At 43.8% G+C, this 24,179-nt stretch overlaps 1 protein-coding gene across 1 annotated transcript in view; it reads left to right on the forward strand.

The window, feature by feature from the left end:
- Nucleotides 1–23,779, forward strand: part of epb41l3b (erythrocyte membrane protein band 4.1-like 3b) — a 54,668-nt gene extending 30,889 nt beyond the window's left edge. The window contains exons 4-27 of the mRNA XM_041948269.1: nucleotides 1,198–1,302; nucleotides 1,501–1,543; nucleotides 1,628–1,703; nucleotides 1,926–2,144; nucleotides 3,250–3,337; nucleotides 4,749–4,793; nucleotides 5,395–5,555; nucleotides 6,698–6,796; nucleotides 7,226–7,401; nucleotides 7,909–8,114; nucleotides 8,563–9,147; nucleotides 10,562–10,615; nucleotides 12,241–12,276; nucleotides 12,809–12,874; nucleotides 13,556–13,741; nucleotides 14,411–14,467; nucleotides 15,014–15,700; nucleotides 16,541–16,573; nucleotides 16,793–16,870; nucleotides 18,409–18,492; nucleotides 18,916–19,014; nucleotides 19,631–19,711; nucleotides 20,084–20,199; nucleotides 22,693–23,779. Coding sequence (XP_041804203.1) covers nucleotides 1,198–1,302; nucleotides 1,501–1,543; nucleotides 1,628–1,703; nucleotides 1,926–2,144; nucleotides 3,250–3,337; nucleotides 4,749–4,793; nucleotides 5,395–5,555; nucleotides 6,698–6,796; nucleotides 7,226–7,401; nucleotides 7,909–8,114; nucleotides 8,563–9,147; nucleotides 10,562–10,615; nucleotides 12,241–12,276; nucleotides 12,809–12,874; nucleotides 13,556–13,741; nucleotides 14,411–14,467; nucleotides 15,014–15,700; nucleotides 16,541–16,573; nucleotides 16,793–16,870; nucleotides 18,409–18,492; nucleotides 18,916–19,014; nucleotides 19,631–19,711; nucleotides 20,084–20,194 — 3,375 coding nt within the window. The 3' untranslated portion in view covers nucleotides 20,195–20,199; nucleotides 22,693–23,779. The remainder of the gene's footprint in view (nucleotides 1–1,197; nucleotides 1,303–1,500; nucleotides 1,544–1,627; nucleotides 1,704–1,925; nucleotides 2,145–3,249; nucleotides 3,338–4,748; nucleotides 4,794–5,394; nucleotides 5,556–6,697; nucleotides 6,797–7,225; nucleotides 7,402–7,908; nucleotides 8,115–8,562; nucleotides 9,148–10,561; nucleotides 10,616–12,240; nucleotides 12,277–12,808; nucleotides 12,875–13,555; nucleotides 13,742–14,410; nucleotides 14,468–15,013; nucleotides 15,701–16,540; nucleotides 16,574–16,792; nucleotides 16,871–18,408; nucleotides 18,493–18,915; nucleotides 19,015–19,630; nucleotides 19,712–20,083; nucleotides 20,200–22,692) is intronic.
- Nucleotides 23,780–24,179: the final 400 nt, after the last annotated feature.

Raw genomic sequence — 24,179 nt, forward strand, 5'->3', positions numbered from 1 at the left:
GACTCCTGCTGCTAGATGAGCTGTGGCAGTGGTTTTTCTATCAATCCAGACACAAGGATCTGGCTCTGTGCAGGAAGGAAACGTCTGTGTTGTGGCACCCCGGGACTTGAATCTCATGTGAGCTGGCCAAATGAGTCTGAAGACCAGCCTCCTGCAGTGGGGGAGTGGTCCTCCAGCCAGTGACATCCGGCACTCTGCTAGAGATCGATCTGGTTTTAAGCATTCGCATTGCTGATGTTCACCTTGAGCTCATGGACGTGAAAGTGTATTTATACCACTGTGGCCTGCTTTTTATAGAAGGGATTGATCCAGAGGGGCCCAGGTGGCCCTGCAGGAACGACTGTGCGATGCTGCAGTGTAATGAGCTGCAGCTCATCACGCTGTTTTTTCTGACTGAAAATGTTTAATTCATGTTGCTGTTATGTGGAAATTACTTTTTTGTTTTGTTTAATTATCTCAAGATATGAAGAGCAAAAAGGGAAATACAACAAAACAAACAAAAAAAAAACAATCAAGACTACAACTGATTCTAGGAAAGTTGGGACACTGTGTAAAACATCAATAAAACAGAATGTGATAAATTGCTCATCCTTTTTGAAATATACTCAACTGAAAACAGTACAAAGACAATTTATTTACATTTTGACCTCAATAGCTTCATTGATTGTTGTAAATATCTGCTCATTCTGAATTTGATGCAGCAACATGTTTCAAACAAGTTGGGACAGGAGCAACAAAAGACTGAGAAAGTTGTTAAATGCTCCAAAACCACCTGTTTGGAACATTCCACAGGTAAACAGGTTGATTGGTAACAGGTGATAGCATCATGATTGGGTTTGAAAGGAGCATCCTGGAAAGGCTCAGTGGTTCACAGTGAGGATGGAGCGAGGTTCAACACTTTGTGAACACATGACTGTATAAAGGAGATCACTACATGGGCTCAGGAACATTTTGTAAAACTGCAAATTATTTTAGTATGTTTGTATTTAAACGCAGTGTCCCGACCTTTTTTGAATCAGGGTTGTACCTGGAAAGATCTTTTTTCTTCATAATAACACCCTGATTCAGTTTAGTGTAATAACGTCTTTTTAAATGATGCTCTCTGGGTCATAAAAAGTGTTTGTTAAATGTGATAGTGCGGACTGTTCCACTGTACCCCGTGTTCAATGTGTTTTGTTTGTTTGTTTTTTCTCTCAGAAACGAGCCAGGGGCCAAGTGCTCTTTGACAAAGTATGTGAACACCTCAACCTACTGGAGAGGGACTACTTTGGCATCACACACAGAGATGTAGAGAATCAGAAGGTAAAGGAAATTCTACAATATGCTAACTATCAGTTTTTAAGGAATCGCTATATGACAATAGTAATTATGTACTGAAAGCAGAATTATGCATTAGTTTCTAGTTTTTAAGGCAAGAGACAGACTATGTCCCACATTAGGGACTTTGGTTGTCAGTCATTTGCTTATAAATTCATGATCAATGCTTGTTGTCTGTTGTAGAATTGGCTAGACCCTTCCAAGGAGCTGAAGAAGCAGATCAGGAGTAAGTCTAATAATCTCATAAAGCTGCTGTCTGCAGTTGTAAAACGCTCCTTTTTGATAATCTAATGTTCTTTCTGCGCCTCAGCTGGTCCCTGGAACTTTGCTTTCAACGTAAAGTTTTACCCTCCGGACCCCTCCCAGCTGACTGAGGACATCACAAGGTGTGTAAGCAGCTAATTTAGGACAATTATGTGATATTTTGTGGACATTTTCTTGTCACCGTTGATCAATTCTTCTTCTAAATGGATGCTGAGTTGAATTTTTATTGATTTGGATGGCTAAAATTTAATAAGGAATAATACCCGAGTATGCAGGTAAATTGTATTAAAGAATTTTACGACAAAGTTGGATGTAATTGAACAAATCTCTTCATCCTCTCTCAGGTACTACTTGTGTCTGCAGCTGAGAGATGACGTGGTTTCAGGCCGACTGCCGTGCTCCTTTGCCACCCACACCGTGCTGGGCTCCTACACAGCGCAGTCTGAACTGGGAGACTACGATCCCGATGAATTAGGCAGCGACTACATCAGCGAACTGCGCTTCGCACCCAACCAGACCAAAGAGCTAGAAGAGAAGGTCATGGAGCTCCACAAGACCTACAAGTTCGTCTTCACATCATTCTTTAAACTCTTTAAACTCTGTAAACCGTCAACTTTTAATGCACAGCATACAGTTCAGTTATGGCTGCCTCTGAGAAAAGAATCAATAATAGACAGAATTCAACGTTTGTAAAGGTTACTGGTGTCAAAAAGGTAATAATAAAAGAGCATATCCATGTTTTCATCAGTCCAGAGATTATAGATTGCAGAAAACTATTACATGTTTACAATGTGCTCAGTCTGATTACAGAAACAATAAAAGATGAATTTCCCTTACAAGCAACAAGCTTCAGGTGACAGAAACAAAACAGACTGTTTGACAGCGTTTAGTGTTTGTTTTGTCAAGCTCTATCTTTGCGGGTACAATTTTAATGTTACAGATGTATGACAGTTCTGTTAAAGTCTTTGAAAATAAGCAAGTTCAACACTGCAAAGCTGAAGCTGTCCTGCTTCATCAGGACTGCGGGCGTTGTTTGATCAGACTGTCGGTGGCCTGATAACAAAGAAAAAAGAAACAGAACTATTGTCACATTTTCTGTCATGACAAAAAGCAGAAGGGTTTTAACATGAAGTGAAAAGAGATCACATAAGACCTTGTTGCTCATAATGTTTCTGTAAGTTGATTGGGAAAATGGATATTTTGCCCTGAAGCTCTGAATCTGACAACTTCAAGCCCTAATAATCTGCTCTGAGAGACAGCGTGGCACCAGACATTGGATTTGTGTTTTCCTGTCAATGGATGTAGCTGGCTGTGCTTTTGTCTGAGCCCTTCGCTCTGCCTGTGTTACAATAATTTGTGTGTAATTGATGTGGCCATTTTAGTCCAGTGGATGAGGCGAGGCAATGACAGAACAAGGATTAGGGTCTCTCCAAAGACCACTCATGCTAAAAATGGATGCACTCATGGCACTCAGTTAAAAGCATCCATAAAGAGAACAATTTACCAAAAGCTTTTATGCAATAAAATAGTGACTTACACCTGTTTTTGATCTTATTGGACTCTACGTCTCACGTGTTGCATATTCATATTGGCCAGAAGCATTAAATCTCCCTCTGCTGTACTTCCTCTTGTTGACTTTGTGTGATCGGTTATGTTCTGTACTGTCAGGGGGATGACGCCAGCCGAAGCAGAGATTCACTTCCTGGAAAATGCCAAGAAGCTGTCCATGTACGGCGTGGACCTCCACCACGCAAAGGTAACAAGTCACCGCAAGCTTTTAACTCCTCATATAGAATTTACACCCTCATTTAATGTCTCACATCTTAAAGGATTATTTATCCTTATACAGCATCCAAGAAATGATGAAAATTTGCAGAGAGTTAATGTTTCCATTATCTATTTTTGCAAGTTAGCACTTACAAATGATTAAGTAGTTTCTAAAAATTCAGCTACGATGTCCCTGATGTCTTCGGTAATGGTGCATATCTCCTAGATGCATTGACAAATATGCAAAAGAAATGTTTAATATGATTTTTCTCTTTAAAGGAATGATTCAACATTTGGGGAATCATGCTCATTCACTTTTTTTGCCGAGAGGCAGATGAGAACATCAATGTCGCTCTTGTGTCTGTATGCTAAATATGAAGGAGCAGTTAGCTTATCTTAGCACAAATGCTGGAAATGAGGGGAACAGTTGGCTCTGTCCAAAGGTGTCAACAGTTGTGTGATCTCCTAAAACATGCGTTTATCACAGAGCTTTTTGATACTCTTGCACAGAATAGTGAATTAGTGAGCTCAGTGTTACTGATTTTTTTTAATCTTTTGACAGTCAGGCTTGCTGTTTCCCCTTTTTTCCAGTCTTTATGCTAAGCGAAGCTAATATGTCTGCCAGCTGTACCTTCATATTTAACATACAGACGTGAGGAGTGGTATCGTTCCTCACGTCATACCTCTCAGCAAGAAGGCGAATATTTCCCAAAATGCTGAACTATCCTTTTAATTTGTTCACTGAACCAGTGTACTCGAATGTCACTCATGACTCCATCAATGTCCCTGTCTCCAGGATGTTTAGTATAAAGTTTCGTACTCTTTCTGTGCAAGATGAGAAACACATTCCACTCACGCAGTCAATATTGACGCTTGCCACCACAACGCTGCTGCTTCAAAAACATCACGGCTGCCACAGAATTGCCTCAGTTTAACATGCCACCGCTGATTGACTGACATAACGTCACCGCTGCCTGTGTGGATTTCGGGGCTGAAGGGTGGAGGGATGGTGGGGTGGTCGGGGTCTGGAGCCCAGCTTGACTTGAATGATTTTCCTTGCTGTTTCTAATCCTTTGGCCAGATGTGATCAAACACGTTAGAACGCAGGCAGAATAGAGAGAGCTGGATTATAGCGGCAGGACCGCTGTCATCATAAAAGAAAATTACAGTCATCAGTCTTGATATGAATCACTTATCAACAGCGCTTTGAAAGTCAAAATGGGAGCGATGGAGGGGGATATTGCCTCCAGAGATTAAGATCAGAATGGAGGAGATGACAGAGACGAGGAAGCAGCCTTGATCAAACCGAGCAGAGATCAATGCTCAGTGTTGGATATGTGAGTCAGTTTTGATACACAAGAAAAATATATGTCTTCTCTCCTCTCTCATTAAATGCAAAGTTGGTAGGGAGTCTCTATGAATGCTTGGCTCCAGCTGAGGGAGAGGTAAGAGGCTACATCTCATGTGCTTACCTGCGTGTGTGTGTGTTTGTGTGTCTGTGTGTGTGTGTGTGTGTGTGTGTGATTTCTACTTGTGCATGGTTACATACAGAAGTTGTCATTTCAAGTGTTAAGACTGATTGTTCCTGCTTTGGACCAGCGCTTCCCTCTCAAAACGTCATCATTGGTTTCACCTGCTCATCTCATGCTTTGTGCAGTGAAGAGCATCATTTTGTGCTTCATCTGCCATTTCCCAAGACTTCACCACAGCCTGCGTAGAGAAGATAAGAGTATCATATGCTTGATTCCACTCTCCACCTGCCTGCTTCACCCTCTTATTATCACAAACTTGACTCCGTTAAATCCTACTTTACCCTGCTGTGCACTGGCTCCTGAACCGCCTGTGTTTCCTGTAGAGTTTGTTGTGCAGAACACAAGAAGAAGAGCAGCTTTGGTGGCCAGTAGCTTCTTCTTTGATAGTCAGAGATCCTGTGTCACCCAGCTGACACATTGTGAAGGAGTTGCATTAAACTTTTTCATTTAATCTGCTTCATTTCTTATGTTTTTGCTGTCTTTTTGTCATTTCTTGGGTGTGTGTTGTTCCCAGGACTCTGAGGGCGTGGAGATCATGTTGGGAGTTTGTGCGAGCGGTCTGCTCATCTACAGAGACAGGTTGCGAATCAACAGGTTCGCTTGGCCCAAAATCCTCAAGATCTCCTACAAGAGGAACAACTTCTACATCAAAATCCGGCCTGGCGAGGTGAGAACAATAATCTTTAGAAGATAAGAGTTTTTGTTAGAACCAGCTGGTGCCGGTCATGGAAGATATCAAACAAAAGAAATTCCGATCACCTTATCTGATTATGGACCCTGTTATCCAATGTTTTTGCGTGCAAGTGACTAATGTTTACAACCATTTTTGAAATCAATTCAGTACTGAGCGAGAGCACTGTGTACATCCACTAAAAGTGTTTGTTTTTGCCACTGACAGGCTCATATTGTTATTCTAGGTGTCTGACAACATTATGAAAGAGTAAGATCCTTTTTGTTTAACCAGACTCAGCTGTTTTGTCAGTCTCCTCATAGCCACCAGACTCCATTTACAGAAACAGTAATTTTAGCATTTCAACACACACTTAATGCAGACTCGATGGAAACAAAATTACAATCACCAAAACCTTCTTGGTTCATCTCGTCACTGCTCCAACAATCATCACCAGTTCTAGTTTTATCCAAATTAACTCTTAATTCACCAAATCAGGAGAGGAGCAAGAGAGAGGGCAGAGTGTCTATCTCAGAAATGATTCTCACCGGAGGTTATGACAGGAAATGCATAAATATGTTGGAGTTCAACAAATCTTCCGGATAGTGGAAATGTTGTTACAGATATTGAAAATAATGGATGTCCAGAGCTGATCTGCTGTTCTCTCCAACGGTATCTGCAGCCAAGCCTGATCCATCCCTGATTCTGTTTGGTGTAAACAGTTGTGCTCTCAGTGAAGCTGCTGTCAAATAAGCTTCTTTTTCAGCAACATGTCACAGGTGCACCACACCTCTCAAGTGCTCCTGTTGGTTGAAAATTGTTTTGTGAATTTTGTGGAGATGAAGAGACAACATACTATTCCTGTCTAAATTTTCCTGCAGAACCACAATAACATCCTTCTCTTTACAGATATTTTATAATGGAAATTCTGTAATGCTGCATATCTTATATAAGATGGATTGGCTTTGTTAAGCGGGGTCTGCACAGCTCATATTGAGATGTGATTCAATTACAAATGTGAAACAGCTATTAAAATGTTAGAAATGAATATAGACACATACATGAACAGAAAAAGGGATTCAAAATAAATATAGAATGAAAGTTATGTGTATATTTAATCTGATCGCAGTGTTTTGTCCCTGTTGCAGTTTGAACAGTTTGAAAGCACAATTGGTTTCAAGCTTCCGAATCACCGCGCTGCCAAAAGGCTCTGGAAGGTCTGCGTCGAGCACCACACCTTCTTCAGGTAAGAAATAGAATGTGAAACAGCTTTTCAAGCTGCTCTAGGTGTGGTATTTATTATGGAAAATATAGATTCAGCTTGTCTGTGAGAGACAGTATTTAGCACAGAGTTGGACTCATCATCAGGAGCTCACCCATGCCAGCTTTGTAAACATGAGTTTACTGATAATCACCGTAGATGATTTCTTTGTAGTGAAATAGACACAGTGTTCAGACTGTTAGTAGTTGTTGCCATTTGGACAACATGCAAAGCAGCTTTGTGCTGCTTTCAGCAAAAAATGCTCTCTTGGGTTCTTTGGAGTAGCGAGCCAAGCCTGAAGGCTCTCTGGAGACCGTTCAACCGAGTGGGAGTTTTAATGTTTTACAGTACACGGCTAAAATCTGTGTTTTTATTTCTGGTGTGATTAATGTGAGGGTGTGTAACTTGTGGCAGGCTCGTATCCCCCGAGGCACCCCCGAAGAAGTTCCTGAGCCTCGGCTCCAAGTTTCGCTACAGCGGCAGAACGCAGGCTCAGACCCGCAGGGCCAGCTCCCAGATCATCAGACCCGCTCCGTTCTTCGAGCGCTCCTCCAGCAAACGCTACAACATGTCCCGCAGCTTAGATGGAGGTGAGGAGCAGTCGAGGGTTGTGATTAGTGACCGGCCACATGTGCCACGAGCTGAAATGTCATCAACCAAATACTTGTGTTCATTTATCCAGTTCATTTGAATTAAGGATATTTTTTAAATGTCCTGTGTCACATTTCTAATTTTCGATATGGTTATTTAGTGTGTCTTTTCTGAAATTGTTGGGAAAACTTTTCTCTCTGAAAGATGCTGCAGCTACTTTTTTGTGACAGTAAATGAAGACAATTTTTTTGTCAAAAGTTTTTTTTTTCTTTCCTTGAAAAAAGAAGAAAAACGCGCTTTCCACCTGAAAGCCTGCACAGCTAAAATGTCTGGCACACTTGCTGTACTGTGACAAAGCCACAATGGACATCATAACAATGTGCAGGAGCAAACCAGACCCTTTATTCCACTGCTCACAATTCTCCCTGGACTTCACAACAGACCACTGATGTCCACAAAACTGATTCCAGGCCGTCTCATCCATCTTTGTCTGTCCTGTCCTCCAGCACCCATTATGGAGAACCACGAGACTCTCATGAAAGACAGCGCCGCTGACGGAGGAGCCAAAGTCATTGCCAAGGGAGACATTATCACCACGGTAACAACAGAGAAGAAAGCAGAGGAAGAGAAGGCGGAGCAGGAGGACGCTCAGATGGATGCTGCAGCGACGCCAGAACCCGCCGTCTCAACACCGCTCAGACAAGACGCAAAGGTAAACCGCTGTCTGACAGGTTCGGTGCAGCCAGAGCTGCATTTGATTTAACTTTCAAGAGACTTGCATTGTTTTTGCTTTAGTTAATATCTACAAATATGCCACCAGATTGTCAAAGAAACAGGTGATGTTTCTGAGAAGCTGCTGCAACTTTGTCTTAAAGTCCTTTTTGAGATTTTAGTTTTGTTTTGTTTTTTCTTAACAGCCTTCTGAATGGCTGATGAGAATCTCCCAGTTGCTTTCAGCTTAACCCACTGCAGTAGAATAGGCAAAGTGCTTCTCATCTTGTGTGCGCTTTACTAATTAGCTTTTCTTTTCTTGTCCTTCCTTTGACCCCACACTGTACTCGTGTGTGTGTGTGTGCGCTCATGCGTACTCGCCTCCTTCCCCTTCGCTCCTCTCCATTTACACACACGACATCTTTTACTTTGACATTTCCCTCCATCAGTGCTCCCCTCGTGTATACACGACCGACCCCCTCCGCTCTGAGCTCTCCCTCCCCTCATCTCCTGTTTCATCGACCAAAGTACGGCGGCGGCGCAGGGAGAACGCGCGTAAACGGGCCTCGTCGGTCAGTCCGGCCAAGAGCAGCGCTGGGTGCCGGCGGCGGCAAGCCCTCGCCGACCGCAAAGCCGCGCTTCTGGACGAGCAGGCGCTGCTGCTCTCGGCCCGCAAGCAGAGGCTGGAGCAGGGCAGGAGCCGCGGCGGCACGCTCTTCTCCTTCTCCCTGCACCTGCCCGACCTGTCCTCCTTCCTGGACGAGGACGGCTACATCACCTTCCCCGATCTGTCCGAGATGCGCTTCCTCCCTGAGTGCGCGCAGAACTTCCTGCCCATTAAGTCACCGTCACTCATTCCCTGCTTCCTCTTCATCTTCTTCTTCCTGCTCTCCACCTCCTTCTCCGTCCCCTACGCCCTCACCCTCTCCTTCCCCCTGGCGCTGTGCCTCTGCTACCTGGAGCCCAAGGCAGCCTCCCTGACCGCCTCCATAGCCCAGGGCTACCATGACCATGACAGTTCAGAGGAAGAGGAGGTGTGTGTGCGCGTACGCCTGTATGTTCCAGTACCCGCCTCTGGCTTAGCGTAACAGTTCATTATAACGGTTAACACCTGATTTCCTGTCCTGTATCTCGCTCTGCTGTTCCACCAGTTCAGAGCTGACCTGGAGACTGTGTCTGTCCCAGTGTCTGTCAGTTCTCCTACTTTCAGAACCTCATCTCTGCCCGGTCACACTGCCATCCTGTAGACTACATCCTCATATCACAAGTACACAGAGATGAACCTGCAAGTCTCACCATTTCATATTTGATTGGCTTGTGTTTACTCCACCTTCATGAGAGGGTTAGACACAAATATTGCGCTCCGTTTGGGACTTTTTACTCATATCAGCCTGAAATTTGACTGCTTGACACATTTACTTCATTTGTGCATAAACTTTATGTAGCATCACTAACAAATTACCATTAAATAGTATCACTGTTGTGCTACAGTGTACAGCTCAACATAAAGATATTTTAATGTTTGACTGAGTGTTTGAAGAGGTCACCTGTCTTCATTTAGCCACTAATCCTTCACCAAACCTCAACTTTAAAAACACAGCTTTGTGCCTAACCCATCTCATTGCTATCATCCACATTCATGGCTCCACAGTGTAGAACGTGACTGCTGCAAGATTATCAGTAGCTGCATGGAAGCACTTCCATATTTATCATTGCACTCAGTCTCTCTGCATTGCTGTCAAGTCAAGCAAAGCAGCACAAATTAAAATGAATTATTTAAATTGAAATCTGCTGAAAAGGGCTAAAAGCAGCTGAGTGTAGAGTGCCAAAATGTGATTTTTTTTTTATTTATTTTTTCCTCAAGCAACACCCTTTTTGAATGAAAAATGATCAATGTAATGTAATGCATGCATGTGATGCAGAGAGACTGTGACTGTTAAATGCATCCAGATCAACCCGTAGTGTCAACATGCATGGAGAGGAGGGGGGGAGGGCCTGAAAGTCAGGTTACTGTTAGGCAACAAACACGTCAAATCAAATTTTCATCGTCAAGTGTTGTATGTTTGAACAGCAGCAACACAGCAGATGTTTTACTGACCTGTAATTAATTTAAGTTACTATACTCCAGGATTTAGCCCTGTCCAAATCCACAGCAAATTTATACTTCAGTGTCAAAGTGACTGACCGAAGGTTTAAACTTCCTCTGAGTCTGTTTTGCTTGCTTACTTTTCATTTGCTTTTTTCTTTCTTTTTGTTCTTCTTTTCCTAACCTTATCTGTAGTGTTTGATAATGTGAAGCTTTCAGAAACGAGCAGTGCATTTCCATTCGTTCCATTTGTGGTTATGAAGAATCTCTGTTGATAAATGCATTTTCAAGAGTTTACAAGTTGGGTTTTGTCGTTTTCTTGCTTGCCGCTCGGAACGGTTCTGGTCTGTTTGTGAAAGCAGACTGACAGCGAACAAACTGACTTTGCCTTTGATGGAGAGATGACCGCCACAGAGGTTGGTATAGCGAGGAAAGATCATATTTAAGGCATGAAAAAGTACGGACGGAGCAGAGATATAAAGTGATGCTTAATCATTGGTGTAAAAAAAAAAAAACATTTAGAAGAATTTCTGCATGCGACGCGTATGTTACAACTAATTATGCCCACTTAGTTCTTGTTTTTTCTTTGCCTGTATTTAGCTGACTGACTGTGTATTTCTGTGTTTTTCACTGGCTGCATTCAGAGAGTTGAAGTCCTAACGTCACAGCCGAGCTAGCTTCTGTTCCACTAGCTTCTGTAACTCAATGCTGCCGCTCATTTACCTTTTCTCTCATCTGCATTTCTTAAAAACTAAACATGTACCTTGGTTTTACTTTTTATATTCTAAGACAAACCAGCAAGAAATAGAAACCTCAGGATTTTAACAACAAATACTTTGTGAGCACAGGAAAAAACTACAGCCCCCATTGCAAAACACCTAGCAGCACTGCTGCACAGGTACTTGGATCTTTGTTACTTGGTTTCGTCCATATCCATAAAAACGACCAACCAAAAACTCCTACAGTGTCCTGCTGCTGTTGATCTGAGATAGTCGTGGCCCATCACCTAACTGATGGACTTTTTTCTGTGCTTATAGGAAGTGGAGTGCATTAAAGGCCACTGAAAAAAATAATAAAGACTATTTTATTTTATAACCTACTGCCCTCTAACCATATGAAACTCAACCTACTGATGCTCCATGGTTGGATTTTTAGTCATTAATATTCCTACGAACGAGGTTTTCTAACTTGTGGAACAGAACCTGAAAGTTCTGATAGCACACTGCTACACCTGTCAAGCTTTGTTTTCTCGCACAGCACATCACACAGTCCATAACAGTGATTAATGGTGACAGATTTACTGCACTGCACAATGCAGTTGATGCCTACAAACACAATATACAAAAAAACTGAGGCTAAGTTTCTGAGGCAAACAGTCAGCATCTGTGTACTATTAAGTGTTAAAGACAAAAATGTAAATGCAGACTGTAAGTTCATTCTAACATAAGCATGTTTAGCCGTTCAAGGGTCACAATAAAGAGGGAGACAGAGCTGCTGACATTCACCCAGGACTGACTACCGCACAGTGGAGAAATGTTACTGTTAGTTTGTCATCCCACAAACTAATGTGGTTAGTTAATACTGGGCTCGTTGGCTTTGAACCAACCATATGTGGTTGGTGAGCTGCACATGCTAACGGTTGCAGCATATGTTGCAAGCAGACAAACACACTGTTGAGTCTATTCCTTAAACTCTTGCTTTTTGAAAGGAAAAAAGACAAACTTTGTGTGCAGAGAGTCACTTTTATTATCACTCCATGCACACCTCAAAGCTCAAAGCTTGACAGGCCTGCTGTGCCTTACAGTTGCTAAGGCTGTGATTGGACAGATGCTGTTAGGGGGAGGGGTTTTGTAAATGCTCAGCTTCTATTACAATCTTTATTTTTTAAATTCAGCCATCTTTACCTCCTTTTAACTCTGCTTGCTGCTCCTTGTTGCTCACTTTCTCTTTCCCTTCGCCTGAGTTCACTGTCTCTCTCTGATGACCCCTCACCTCCTGGTCTCACATTCTCTTCTCCTCCTCCTCCTCTACTCGCTGTCAGTCGGAAGCAGATGAGGACTCTGAGATGCGGACTCAGGTACACTGGGCTCGCTTCATGGCCCTGCTCAGTGCATCACACCACCACCACCACCACCACCACCACCTAATACACTGAGCCCGCTCAAACATCCGCCATCAGTCACTTTGTGCCGTCTCTCCGCCTTGGCTTGCCTTCTCCTGCTTCTGTTGACATGCTCACTATCACACCACACACCAGACTGACCATTCACTCCTGCCTGACTTCACTTCACAGACTGCTGCTGCCAAGCTGTCGCTGCCTCTAAACTCGCAATTCCAGCTCATTTCTCAAGTGCTTGTGTTTGTAAATGGTGGATTCGTGAACATATTTCTCTTCCTGTTGCTCCACCAAGGAGTCAGATTTCACAGTTTTCAAGGTTTCTATAATTCATGGCTTTTACTGTGACTCTTCTGTGAGTTGGCTGATGCCATCACATAATTTACAGCCATGCTGTAGAAGACAAAGCTCCCAATTTCTCCTTAAAAGAGCTAGATTTACCATGGTACAGCACCTTTAACCACAATTCCTTTCCCCTCTTTTGTCTTTACAGTATAGTTTCATAAGACGAGTAAAAGGGGAAAACGTTTTTATCAAGCATAGTAATCTGATGCTAGAGGTTGGTAAGAAAACAGTGCACGACTGAAATATGCATGCAGGTGCTTTTTGTATGAAGAATCCCAACTAATGTCAAATAAGTTTGACCCACCAGTAGCCCTGCTAGCATTACAGACTGTTATTACATTTTTATTTAATAGATTTTTTGCTTGTTTCTTGCATCCAAGTTATTTTTTGTGAGAAATAAAGCAACAGAAATTAAACTGAATTAAGTGAGTGTTCGCAGAGATCTTAACTTCTAATGAGATTTGGGAGTGTTGTGCTTGACTAAACCTGCAAAACTAAAACTGTGAATCTTTGCATGAAGTCGTTTGTTTTCGTTGAATTAAGCTGGTCCTAAATGCCCCCTTAGCATTTAGGCACAAGCTGCTACTCCTTTTGGTTGCAGCTGCCATGTGGACGGACTTTTTTTGCCATTGTGTTGCTGAGTGTGCGAGCTGTTGCACAGGTAGCCTGCACAGCCTCCAAATCAGGCCTGTGAACAGTAAACTTAAGGAGCGAAGCGCATAATGCAGTTGAATTAGGTCAGCACCGGTTGGCCGTTTCAGCTGCATTTTATGCTTTATGTTTGGTAATTCATTGGATATGCAAGCTACCGTTGCGTACTTAAAGCATGGCCGTCGGTCCCTCCGTGCTGCTCCTGGCCTCATCTCCTTGTATCATGGTTGACCGGCTACTGTAGGACACCTCGCCCCCGGCAGAGATGGTCAAGCACCAGACCAACATCAGCGAACTGAAGCGCTCCTTCCTGGAGACGGGCGGCAGCACGCCTGGCCTGACCGAATGGGAGAAGAGGCTCTCCTCGTCCCCTGCGCGCTCGCCCAGAGTGGATGAGGCGCCGATGATAGAGCCGCTGGAGCCGCAGGATGTAAGCTGCAGTCCACAGCAGACTGAATGACGGCATGTGTGTGTGAGGCATGACATCACCGAGGACATTTTTGCATAAACAAAGTCATCAATCTCGAGAGTGTTTGCGTTATGAGTCATAGTGCAGTAAATTCAGTATTCATAATGAGGCTAGAGTCATATTTTCTACATCAAAATGAGTCTGGCGCAGTACGTTTTATACTCCAAATGGCTGTTGTGCATATTAAAGGAGAATTTGGGCGTTCGGAGTCAGTGTGCAAAGAAGTGTATCACCCTGTGTTTTCACTTAATCTAATCAGTAGCTGATTAACATATTAATTTGTCTCCGTAATGGATGGTGGGTGCATTTATTAATCAGTAATGATTGTTGTGCTCTGTGACTTTATGTGCGTGGGTTCGGAGCAGTTTTATCAGCGTTTCTCCTTCACTTGTGTTGTGTAACATAATCTGATGAACTTGCGCAGGACAAACGAGCGGCACTAATTGGAGTCTCTGAAGACTAATCACTGACATCAAACGTGTCCGACTGACTGAAGTGAAGAGAAGCTGTTTCTCTGGAAGAGCTGTGGGATCTGGCTCGTGTCCGTTTGAATACTCACAGTGGACGTGTCCTTTCTTGTGGCCGTCTCAATCTGCGTGACCTTTGATTTGTTTTTTCTCTCTCCTTTAGACCGAACATGAGCAGCCTGCAGGAGAGAAGACAAAAGAGGAGCCGAAAGCCCCTGAGGTAAACTGCCTCCGCTGTGTTTTTCACATTTAAAAACTCTTGTGTTTTGTGAGTGTGGTGTTTTGCTCTCTGTTTCTAGCTCCAGACGTTTCTGGACACTTGCACGGTTTTTGGTATTTTGGCTCTTACTGCTTTACATGTACAGTTTCTTCACTATGTTTCCTTTATCTGCCTTTTTTTCTTTTCTTTCTATCTATCTAGCCTTGTATCTGATATTAAACAAATCAAATCTACTTTATTATCCAAAAGAGGAAATAGATTTGGTGCATACAGGGGTGAAAACAGTACAAAAACACTAACATTCAAGCCTTACTCTTCACTTTCGTAGTTCAATCAGAGATAATGCTACCATATCTGTGCAGAGAAACTAGGTCAAAAACTACATCCGAACAGTGCATCTTTGTCCAACTACTGATGGAGCTCAGTCTGTGTACGTGTCATTTCTAGATTTAGAGAGTCTCTTGAGCTTATTCTCACAGTCTTGGCTTTGTTATGCCCTCTATTAACCTGAACAGTCCATTTCCAATAAGCCAAGTGTCTCCCCAGGCGGCGGGATATCTGGTGAAATACGTGGTGGATAGTATTGGAACAGATTTGGCCACCTCCTCAGGGCCACACGGGATTAGTCTGTCAACCACTATGGACGACGATGTCTTCATGGACGGGACCCTCAGGGAGGTGGAAGAGAAAACCCCCGACTCCCAGGAGGATGTGTCAGAGCGGTCAGTGGTGAAGGTCAGTCCCGGGGCTGTCAGACAGGAAGTGTCTCAGGCCATCAGTGACAAGAAAGGGACACTCATTATCTTGAAGGAGGCGGAGGAGAAAGAAGAGGGAAAAGAGAGGAGTGAAGAGGAGGAGCCTGCAATCCCTGGTGAGGCCGCAGCTGAGGAGAATGAAATGTCTCCCCCTAAAGAGGAAGAAACCATCACAGAAGTCCTGTCTGTTGTTGTAGCGGCCAAGACGCCGAGTCCGAAGGTGGAGATAAAAACTGATGACGTGACTCAGATTAAAGGTGTTGACTCGCCTAAAAAGGCCATGGCATCGTGGATTTCTGAGGGGGTGAAGGCCGAGGCTTCAGAGGTCGTCGGCGTGCCGACGAATGAAGCGAAAGAGATGAAGACTTCTGACGTTTCGCAGCAGAAAGCAGGAATCTTCACCTTCGAAGAGGAGCAGTCAAAGTCCAGCCTGACTCAGATCACAGTTTCTGAATCTTCAACTACAACCTTAGCAATGGTACTGTATGAATACTAAAAGCAACAACCCGGTTTTGGCTGCCTCCCTCCATATCTCCGCCGCCCTCAGCCTTACCCCCATTGCCTTCCCTCCAGCAGCAGCCAAACCAGTCTAACAACAGTGTATTCGAGCGCTGTGCATGGCTAACGGTCCCTTAACACAAAACGTTTACTCTCACACTTCCCAAACCGCCGTTTTCTGTTGACATCAAACCCGCTGCTTCTTTTTTTGACACAACTACCGTTTTGGATTTTGTTTTTGAGTTTGTTGACAGCCAAAGCAGCTCGCCTTGCCTTAGCAGCTGGCCTCCCACAGCTGATAAGGAAAGAAATGGGCTCGTGTTTGCTTTCTAGCGTTTTGCTCGGCTGCACCATTCCTTTATTTCAGCGCTGTTATCAGTTCCCTGAGAGCGGTGACTTCATAGCGCTGGCTCGGTGCCAGCGCTGCAGCTTTCCCCACCTCATCCTCCAAAATCCCCCCTCTGCCTCCGTAACGAGTCAGGAAAACAATTGTATGGGTCTACCTAAGACGAGATTTCACTGTTCTCAAGGAACAGTTTTTCAAAAGCAGATTAGTGGAAATTTTGCTGCTGGTGGATTCAGCGATGCTAAAACCGGATTTTCGTTTGAGGTTTTAGGATTTGTTCAACTTGGCATTAGGTTCAGCGGATTTAATGAGCTACATAATGGTATTCCATACAATCCATGCAATATTCACTTTTCAAACCTTTCATCCTTTCACCTCCCTTTGCTCTTTGTGTGGAGTTCACTGTGACTTTTGACTGTCCTCTCTTTTCCCATCTCTCTGTCCTCGTGTCCGTCCACCCCTCTGTCCCATCAGTCTACGCTGGGATGGGTTTCCTCCTCTCAAAAGGTGACCACTCCTCTCTGGTCCTCACAGATTTTAAAATACGCGGCTGCAGTAGTTTTGGTGTATTTAAATATCGGTTAATTCTGTTAAAAGTCTGAAAATGTATAACCCACATAACCGTCTTTCTCTGTCAGGTGTGATGTGAAACTGCCCAGTGTTGAGTGGGTGTATTTGTCGTGATGAAGCGAAAACATCATCTAATGGTACGATTTACATTCACAGACATCAGCCGAGCCAGAGGAGAAAGCTGTGGTTGTCAAGGAGACAGAGGCAGCGCCAGCCGAGTCGACGGGACCAACGGTGAATATCCAGACCACAGAGGCTGCAAAGGCCGAGCCGGTGCACAGAACAGCGGCGCTCACAGTCAAAGCGATGTGTGCAGGGGGGGAGATAGATCATGTAGTTACGTTACAGGAGGGTATCGGTGGCGATAGTTTAGTAGATGCAACAGAAAACTCTTCAGAGCAGCTTCAGCAGTGTGCGTCTGTGCAGCTCGTAGCAGAAAAACAGCCGGCAGAAACACAATTAGGGTTAGATGAGAGCATGTCTGGTGGTTTTCCGGAGTCTGCCGCACTGACCTTCGCAGCAGAAAAGGAATATGAGGAAGTAATAGATGAGGAGGGAGATGGTGCAGGCGTGGAGCAGGAGGTGTCAAAAGGTGAACACGGTGGTTTCAGATTCACAGTCGCCCCTGCTTACATCAGAGATTGTGAAAGGGAAGAGAAACAGCCGTCAACAGAGGAGGAACACAGCCAAGGGGAAGCAGCAGAGAGTTGTTTGGAGGCCTCGGACGAGGAATTGGCAGGTTTCAAAAACGCAGGGGAGAGAAAGCACACAGAAGTACATGGCAAGAGAGTCCAGTTCTCAAATGAAGTGCAGTATTTCAAGGAACAAGAGTTTCTCACGGAGTTGGAGGATTTTATTGAGGAGGTGGATGAAGAGATAGATGAGTGTTCACCAGCAGAGGATGGAGGGGAAAAGACCTTTGCAGACGTCTTGAAACCTTTGCCCTTTGAAAAAGAAAAGTACTACTATGCACAGACGGACAGCTCAGAAGATGAAATGGAGAGAACCGAGGAGGAAGATGGAAAGAAAGAAGAACTGGAGGAGGAGTACGGTGAAGAAGAACTGAAACTGGCAGAAGACAGTGTTGACAAAAAGAGGGAGGATGATACTGCATCAGAAGAAGTGAAGGAGGAAGAAATCGTCCAAACTGAAGTGTTGGAAGTAGAAGAAATAGAGGAACAAGATCAGAAGTCCAGCCCACACAGAGTGACCCAGACTGAACCGCTGAACCTCACCCACCCACCTCCAGCCGTGTCTCAGTCGGAGGTAACCCTGCATCAGCTCCAGTGGCCTCTGCCCTGTAACCTCACCTCCACCCTCCACTCCTGCCGACACAATCTGCCACTAATAATCAAAGGCAAAACCCGACCAAAAGCATGGATCTGCGTCGCAACTTGCTAACTTAAGTTTGTCGCTGAGCAGATCAGGGGACCTTTTTTAATGTGATGTGGTGCACACACTTGATCGAAACCTTGTGATTTGCCTCTCCTTCACTGGATCAGGGACTCTAATGCATGACTGCATGCTCGTTTACAGATTTAAGCCCTTCAATGACAGCCTTTGGTTCAGTTTATTAGCATGCAGAATTTATTTGTGTCAATGTGATTAGTGTGGCGCCAGAAAAGAACAAAGATGCACAGTTAACAGTAAACACCGACAGCAGTTTGTTTCAGACACGGCAGCTTCTTGAACTTGAGCACAGATGGTTTTGGTGCAGCCGTTCTCCCTCTGCATGCTCTTATTTGTGCCCATTTTGCCTTTTTGTCCATTAGAGTCTTGATGCAGTCGAGGTGGGTACCAAAGAGACGCCTGTGATCCACACAGAGACAAAAACTATCACCTACGAGTCTGCAGAGGTACATATGACCCCACCTTGATATTAAATCCATTCTGAAAGATGTGAGAGATGATTGTGATAAAAGAATAAGAGCAAAGCTGCATTAACTGATATTTTTGGCCACTTGGGGGCAGCAGAAACAAGCTGTGAAAACACTGACATATTGTCTCTTCTCAAGTTGAGATGTCGTACATGTTTGCAATAATTCACACATGGCGACATTACCATTCATTCGCATGAGAAAACGACTCATGCCAGGTGTTTTCAGCTTGCTGAGGATTTCCTCTGGCCACAAGTAGCCAAAAATCAGTTAATGCAGCTATGAGGTTGCAGCCGATTAGTGCTGACGAATGTTTGACAGGAGCTCAGTGAGTAGCTTTGCTTTACCTCGAGCACAAATATAAGATGTGATTTTAAAATGGGGCGTTTTGCTCCTGAACAGGTTGACGCTAACGGCGACGTAGACCCCGGGGTGTTGCTGAGTGCTCAGACCATCACCTCGGAAACCACCAGCACCACGACAACCACACACATCACAAAGGTCAGAGTTCATCTGCTGTCCCTTTGAATGTCTTTAACACTTGAAGCCTCGAACATGACCACGTCCCGTGCGTTTGTTTTGTAGTTAACGTGTGATAAAACCTGATAAAAACTTGAAGCACACACAGCAGCTTCAGATCGATTAGAGAGAAAAGATCCTGCGAGTCCAAATGTGTCTGGAGAAGCTGGATCTCTTTAGAGCTGCTTCTGATTATTTTCTCAATTAATTGTTTGGTTCATAGAATGTCAGAAAAAAGGTCATCAACAATCTTAAAATGTCTGGTTTTGTGTGTTATGTCCAAATGCTTTTCTATTTTGTGTTCTTATTTTAGTTGTACATGCCTCTAATATTTTTTTTAATTGCTTCTATGACGAAACAGTTGAGTAATTATTAAAAACTTACAGGAGAGAGCTGTTTAATATCCCCGTTTACGCCCACACAACCTTCCTGTCACCTGTGGCCTCGTGTCAGGGTTTAAACTGATAAGAAAAGGGTCCGTCCGGACAAAACTACAGCACGATATAACCTGTGTTTGAAGCTTTCGGATGCTGCTTGTCGCCACATGTTTTTGTGTGATCACTGACGTGAAGTCGTCTCTCTGCGCTCTGCCGGTCAGACGGTGAAGGGAGGAATATCAGAGACGAGAATCGAGAAACGGATCGTCATCACGGGAGATGCAGACATCGATCACGATCAGGTCTCAGAGCTTTTATCTTTTCATGCCGTTTCTCATTTACTCATCACGGTTCTCATTGTTTTCTCTTTGCCTGTAAAGTCAAGAATTGGATTTGAGCGATGATTGTGAAAGAAGTGAAATGCTAGTGACCTTAGTGGCCCCTCAGGACCGTAAAGCACATGATATAGAGAGAATTAGCATGTGACATTTGAGCAAAACATTATTTACTCGTGATGTGACTTTAACAAGTACTGGAAGTGTGACAAATGTAACTAAAAGTGGCTTCCCTGTTGGCTTATTCACTCACAATCCAACATCCCCGCTCCCTCCCTGCCTTCCCCATTTTCTGTCTCCCCCTGGTGACCCCTCCTGGCACTGCACTCCCGTGTATAGGCTCTGGCTCAGGCCATAAAGGAGGCCAAAGAGCAGCATCCTGACATGTCAGTGACCAAAGTAGTGGTACATAAAGAGACAGAGATCACGCCAGAGGAGGGGGAGGACTGACCCAGGTAAGGCAATGAGGTCCCAGTCCTGGTCCCGGCTCTGTCCGTTTTAGTCTGGTCTGGTTTTGATTTGGTGGGACTGGGCTTTTTCAAGCTGGTCTCCCGTCTTGGGCATGCTGCTTTCCCATCAGCACTTCTCCTCACTGGTACAAACAGCCCTGCTTCTGTAGCACTTACAGCTAATGCATCACGCTGTTGTCATTCCAGCTCCACTCCCCCTGCAGGGAAAAGGTCGGCTGGTGCTTGCGTGCACGCAGACCGGATATTATAGTCTCAGCTCGTAATGACAAGGCTTAAAAACCTTTACAGTAATGCTCCTGGCAGTCTCATGCAACCTCTTGTAATTTGACTGCAACACTCCCCCCTGCTGGAAAGGAACACAGCCCCTTTTTATTAGAGAGATCAGGGCAGCCATGCAGCACAAACCTCTCTCTCCTTTTTAAAAAATCTCCAAACATTTTCCAAAATGCGTTAACTCCTATGTAAGAAGCAGGCTATGTTGAAATAGTTGTTCCTGCATGCAATATTCTGTAAAAAAAACTTCTCCACACACTGTTTTGTCTACATTGTGTAGCCTCACAAAGAGCACCGGCAGGGATGAGCGATTAAATACCAGCTGAACCGGCTTCTGCTTCGGTCTGTATCGACTGAAATCTGATCTTGAGGGAACACAGACCTGCTTTAGTCTATTTTCAACTCTGCTCCTGCAAGAAACACCATAAACCATAACTGGACAGCTCCCTATATGACCGATTGCACAAATGTTATGAGCACGAATGAGCTGCAGCACAACACCGATTCATGCTGGTTTTGTTTTGCATAAAAAAAACGTAATGCTAAAATGTAGCATCATTTTTTTTACATTTAACTACTTGATTTTCGTACCATAAAGATTGATATCAGATTAATCATTGATATTAACAATATTCTGCAGATAAAAGATGAATACATGAAGTTTAAACTGGCTGTTATGCAACTCATTTAGCATTAGCATAATGGTTTACTTATTAATGCATCAAAAAAAAAGCTAATTTCTAATTTCTTCATGGAGAGAAATGTTCATGCGTGAATCCCTGGACTGTTCAGACGGTGATTCAGGGACTTTCTTCCTCTCTGTTGGGGGGGAGAAAATTAGGTCAGCAGTCCTTACGGCAGCGTTTCTCCAAACTTTCACAAAAGCAGCCGCTCGTGTTTGAACTTGTCCTCCGCTGTCGCTGCTGTGAGGATTATTTCAGGTGCGGAGCTGCGTGAGGGATTCCTCTCATTCCATCGCACCACAGCATGTCGTTACGACCCCGCCGCCTCTCCTCTGCAGCATCACGTCTGCACAAACTGTCCACGTTACTCTTAATTCACATTTTTGGCTCTGAAGCTTGTTATTTCACAAGCTTCCGACTGAAGCGATCCCAAGGCGCCGGGTTTGGGATGAGCGAGCGTGCATGTGTGTGCTTGCGTGACTCACCAGATGGGAATGCTTGGCTTTGTTTCTGCGGCCTTGCCCTCAGTCCTGTGAGTGTGCTGTCTAATATCTGAGTGTCAGACCGGCTGTGCGTCCGAGTAGCACCATTAACATGATACTCACTGTGTTTCTCTCTGGTCTTTTTGGATGCTCGTCTCTTTCCGCTGCAGATACGCACAGATTGTTGTGGCACAGCTCTTCTCCAGCACACTACGCTTTATTCACCAAACATTTCAGCTGTCCTGCCTCCATCAGGGTGGTCACCTTCTCTTAACATCCTTTAGCAAATACACTCTCATTTGACCACAATCTTTCACTATAAAGCAGTATTCAGTGCATTCTGATGCCTTCCAGTACTGAACATTTACAAATAACACCTATTAATCTCAAAGACGGTCTCACACATCACACATCCACCCATGAGCTGCCTTTCCAATTATCTAAAACAAATCAATGTTATTTGAGAACAAACATAATCCAGTAGACTAAAATGGCTTCAGGTCTCATTCCTCATTTAACCCTTTTGAGCTTAGAGGCACCAATTTAGAAATCCAGAACTCCTCCCTCTTCAGAACAGTTTCTCCACCCCCCACCCCCTCTTGATGGAGGAAGCGAGCAGATTTGGTAAACAAAGCTTGATGTGTGACATATTTTAATTCTGATGGGCTGGAATTATAATTCAAACCACATGTTTACAGATGGTGAATGATGGTTTTTCTGTTTGTTTTTCAGTTGTGACGGCAGCTTTTCCGACTAGTTGTTAAATGCATAGTAAAATAGCTGCTGTTCATTTTTTGGGAAGCATTGTTTGGGAGTTGATTGCAGCCAGAAAGTGCCCAAGAAGCCTGTGTGTATCTGTGCGTGTATGTGCGTTTTTGTAGCTCTGTAGTCCCTCGGTGCATCTATTTATGGGGTAAAACTGCTACGGCCTTTAATCGGGCTCATTCGGAGTCTTTGGCAGGGTGCAGTGTGGCGCTGAAGGTACAGCTGTGTTTAAATATGCATGATGGTACAAACTGCTGTTTCCTCTGTTCCTCCAGGAGTAACACTGAGGGCTGTTTTCTGTTCAACCTCCCAGAATCCAACATCCTGACCTCCACATATTACTCCGGGACTCTCAGAAGACTAGAAAGGCTCCAACTCTCCGAACGCCGCAGCTCGCTGCTAGTCGCAACCATCACCTGCAAAACAAATAAATGCATTTTTTGCATGAGAAGGACGCAATGTTGCATTATCAAACAAACGGCAAGATTATACTGAAAACTGTACGATTTTAAAAACGGTTCTCGATCCCATCTGCACGCCGAATCCCTGTGTGCGGCAAGCAAACCTGTTGCTTTCACTGCCTTATGACTTTGATGCATTTTTATGATTACTGAGAATAATTATTGTAGCAACGTTTTATTTATGAAAGAAAGCCATCACTCCAGAAACTTAAATCGCTGTAGGCTGTATATGATAAGGAGCATACACTATTTAACCTTGCTGTAGAAGTGCCAACCTCATTTGCCAGCAAGCATCGCCTCACCCACTCCAACAGCCCGCTGACCTTCAGTCAGGTATGCCACTACAGAAATCTTTACAGCCCAGTACTGTACATATCGGAGCTTTCCTAGGAGAATAGCAAATTATCTTTCACGGTTGATTTTCGTCGCGTCTACTTGAATTGCATTTTCCTTTTTACGATCATTTCAATATTTTATTGTTTCTCATCGATTGATTCCACCGCTTCAACACTTTCGAGACGTCTGTTTTAGCGAAATTTGCCAAGGAATCAAGATTTCTGTGCAAGAGCTAGATTTTTTTTTATGTGCCTGCGCAGGCTTTGAATGTTTCCCAGGGTCGATGATGGGCTGCAGCACACGTCCCAGGTTTGTGTGACTGTGAGGCAAAGCGCCCAGACTGCCGAGCTCTGCCCAAATTAGATGCAAAGCCAAGAGAGATCTGTCAAACCCCCCGCCCGAACATGTCAACTGTATGCCGCCCTCATCTGTTCAGCTGTATCAGAGTAACCGATTCTTGTTCGTGTCCAGCCATGTTTTCCTCAAAACGATGAAATAAAAGTGGCAAATGCATTTGTTTTAATTTGCTGTTTTCTTCTCAAGTAATAAAATGTTGACCACAGTACTGAAACTTGTGTCACCGCTGGAGCTGTTGATTGAGTGCTGATGCCTTTTAACACCCATGAGTTTGTAAAGATCCTGTGAATTCAGACAAATAATGATTTAAAACTGCTGTGATATGTGACACTGATCCATTTAATGGATTTAATTATCAACTTAAAGTTAGCTTTTGGCTAATTCACAGGTTGGGAGGTTACCATGTCAAATGTATTTCTAAATTCAGATTTTTATATATATATTTTGTTCACAATCAAGTTTTTTTTTAAGCAATCGATAAAGATGCTTAAAATCTATGAGTCCGAGCAATAAGAGGCAATAACTGATTTTCATATCCACAGACACTAAAATAACCTGATGAACAACATATGATTATTAAAATGTTTACATTTTGGTTAAATAGATAA

This window comes from Chelmon rostratus, chromosome 12, assembly GCF_017976325.1.
Source record: "Chelmon rostratus isolate fCheRos1 chromosome 12, fCheRos1.pri, whole genome shotgun sequence".
Taxonomy (NCBI): Eukaryota; Metazoa; Chordata; class Actinopteri; order Chaetodontiformes; family Chaetodontidae; genus Chelmon; species Chelmon rostratus.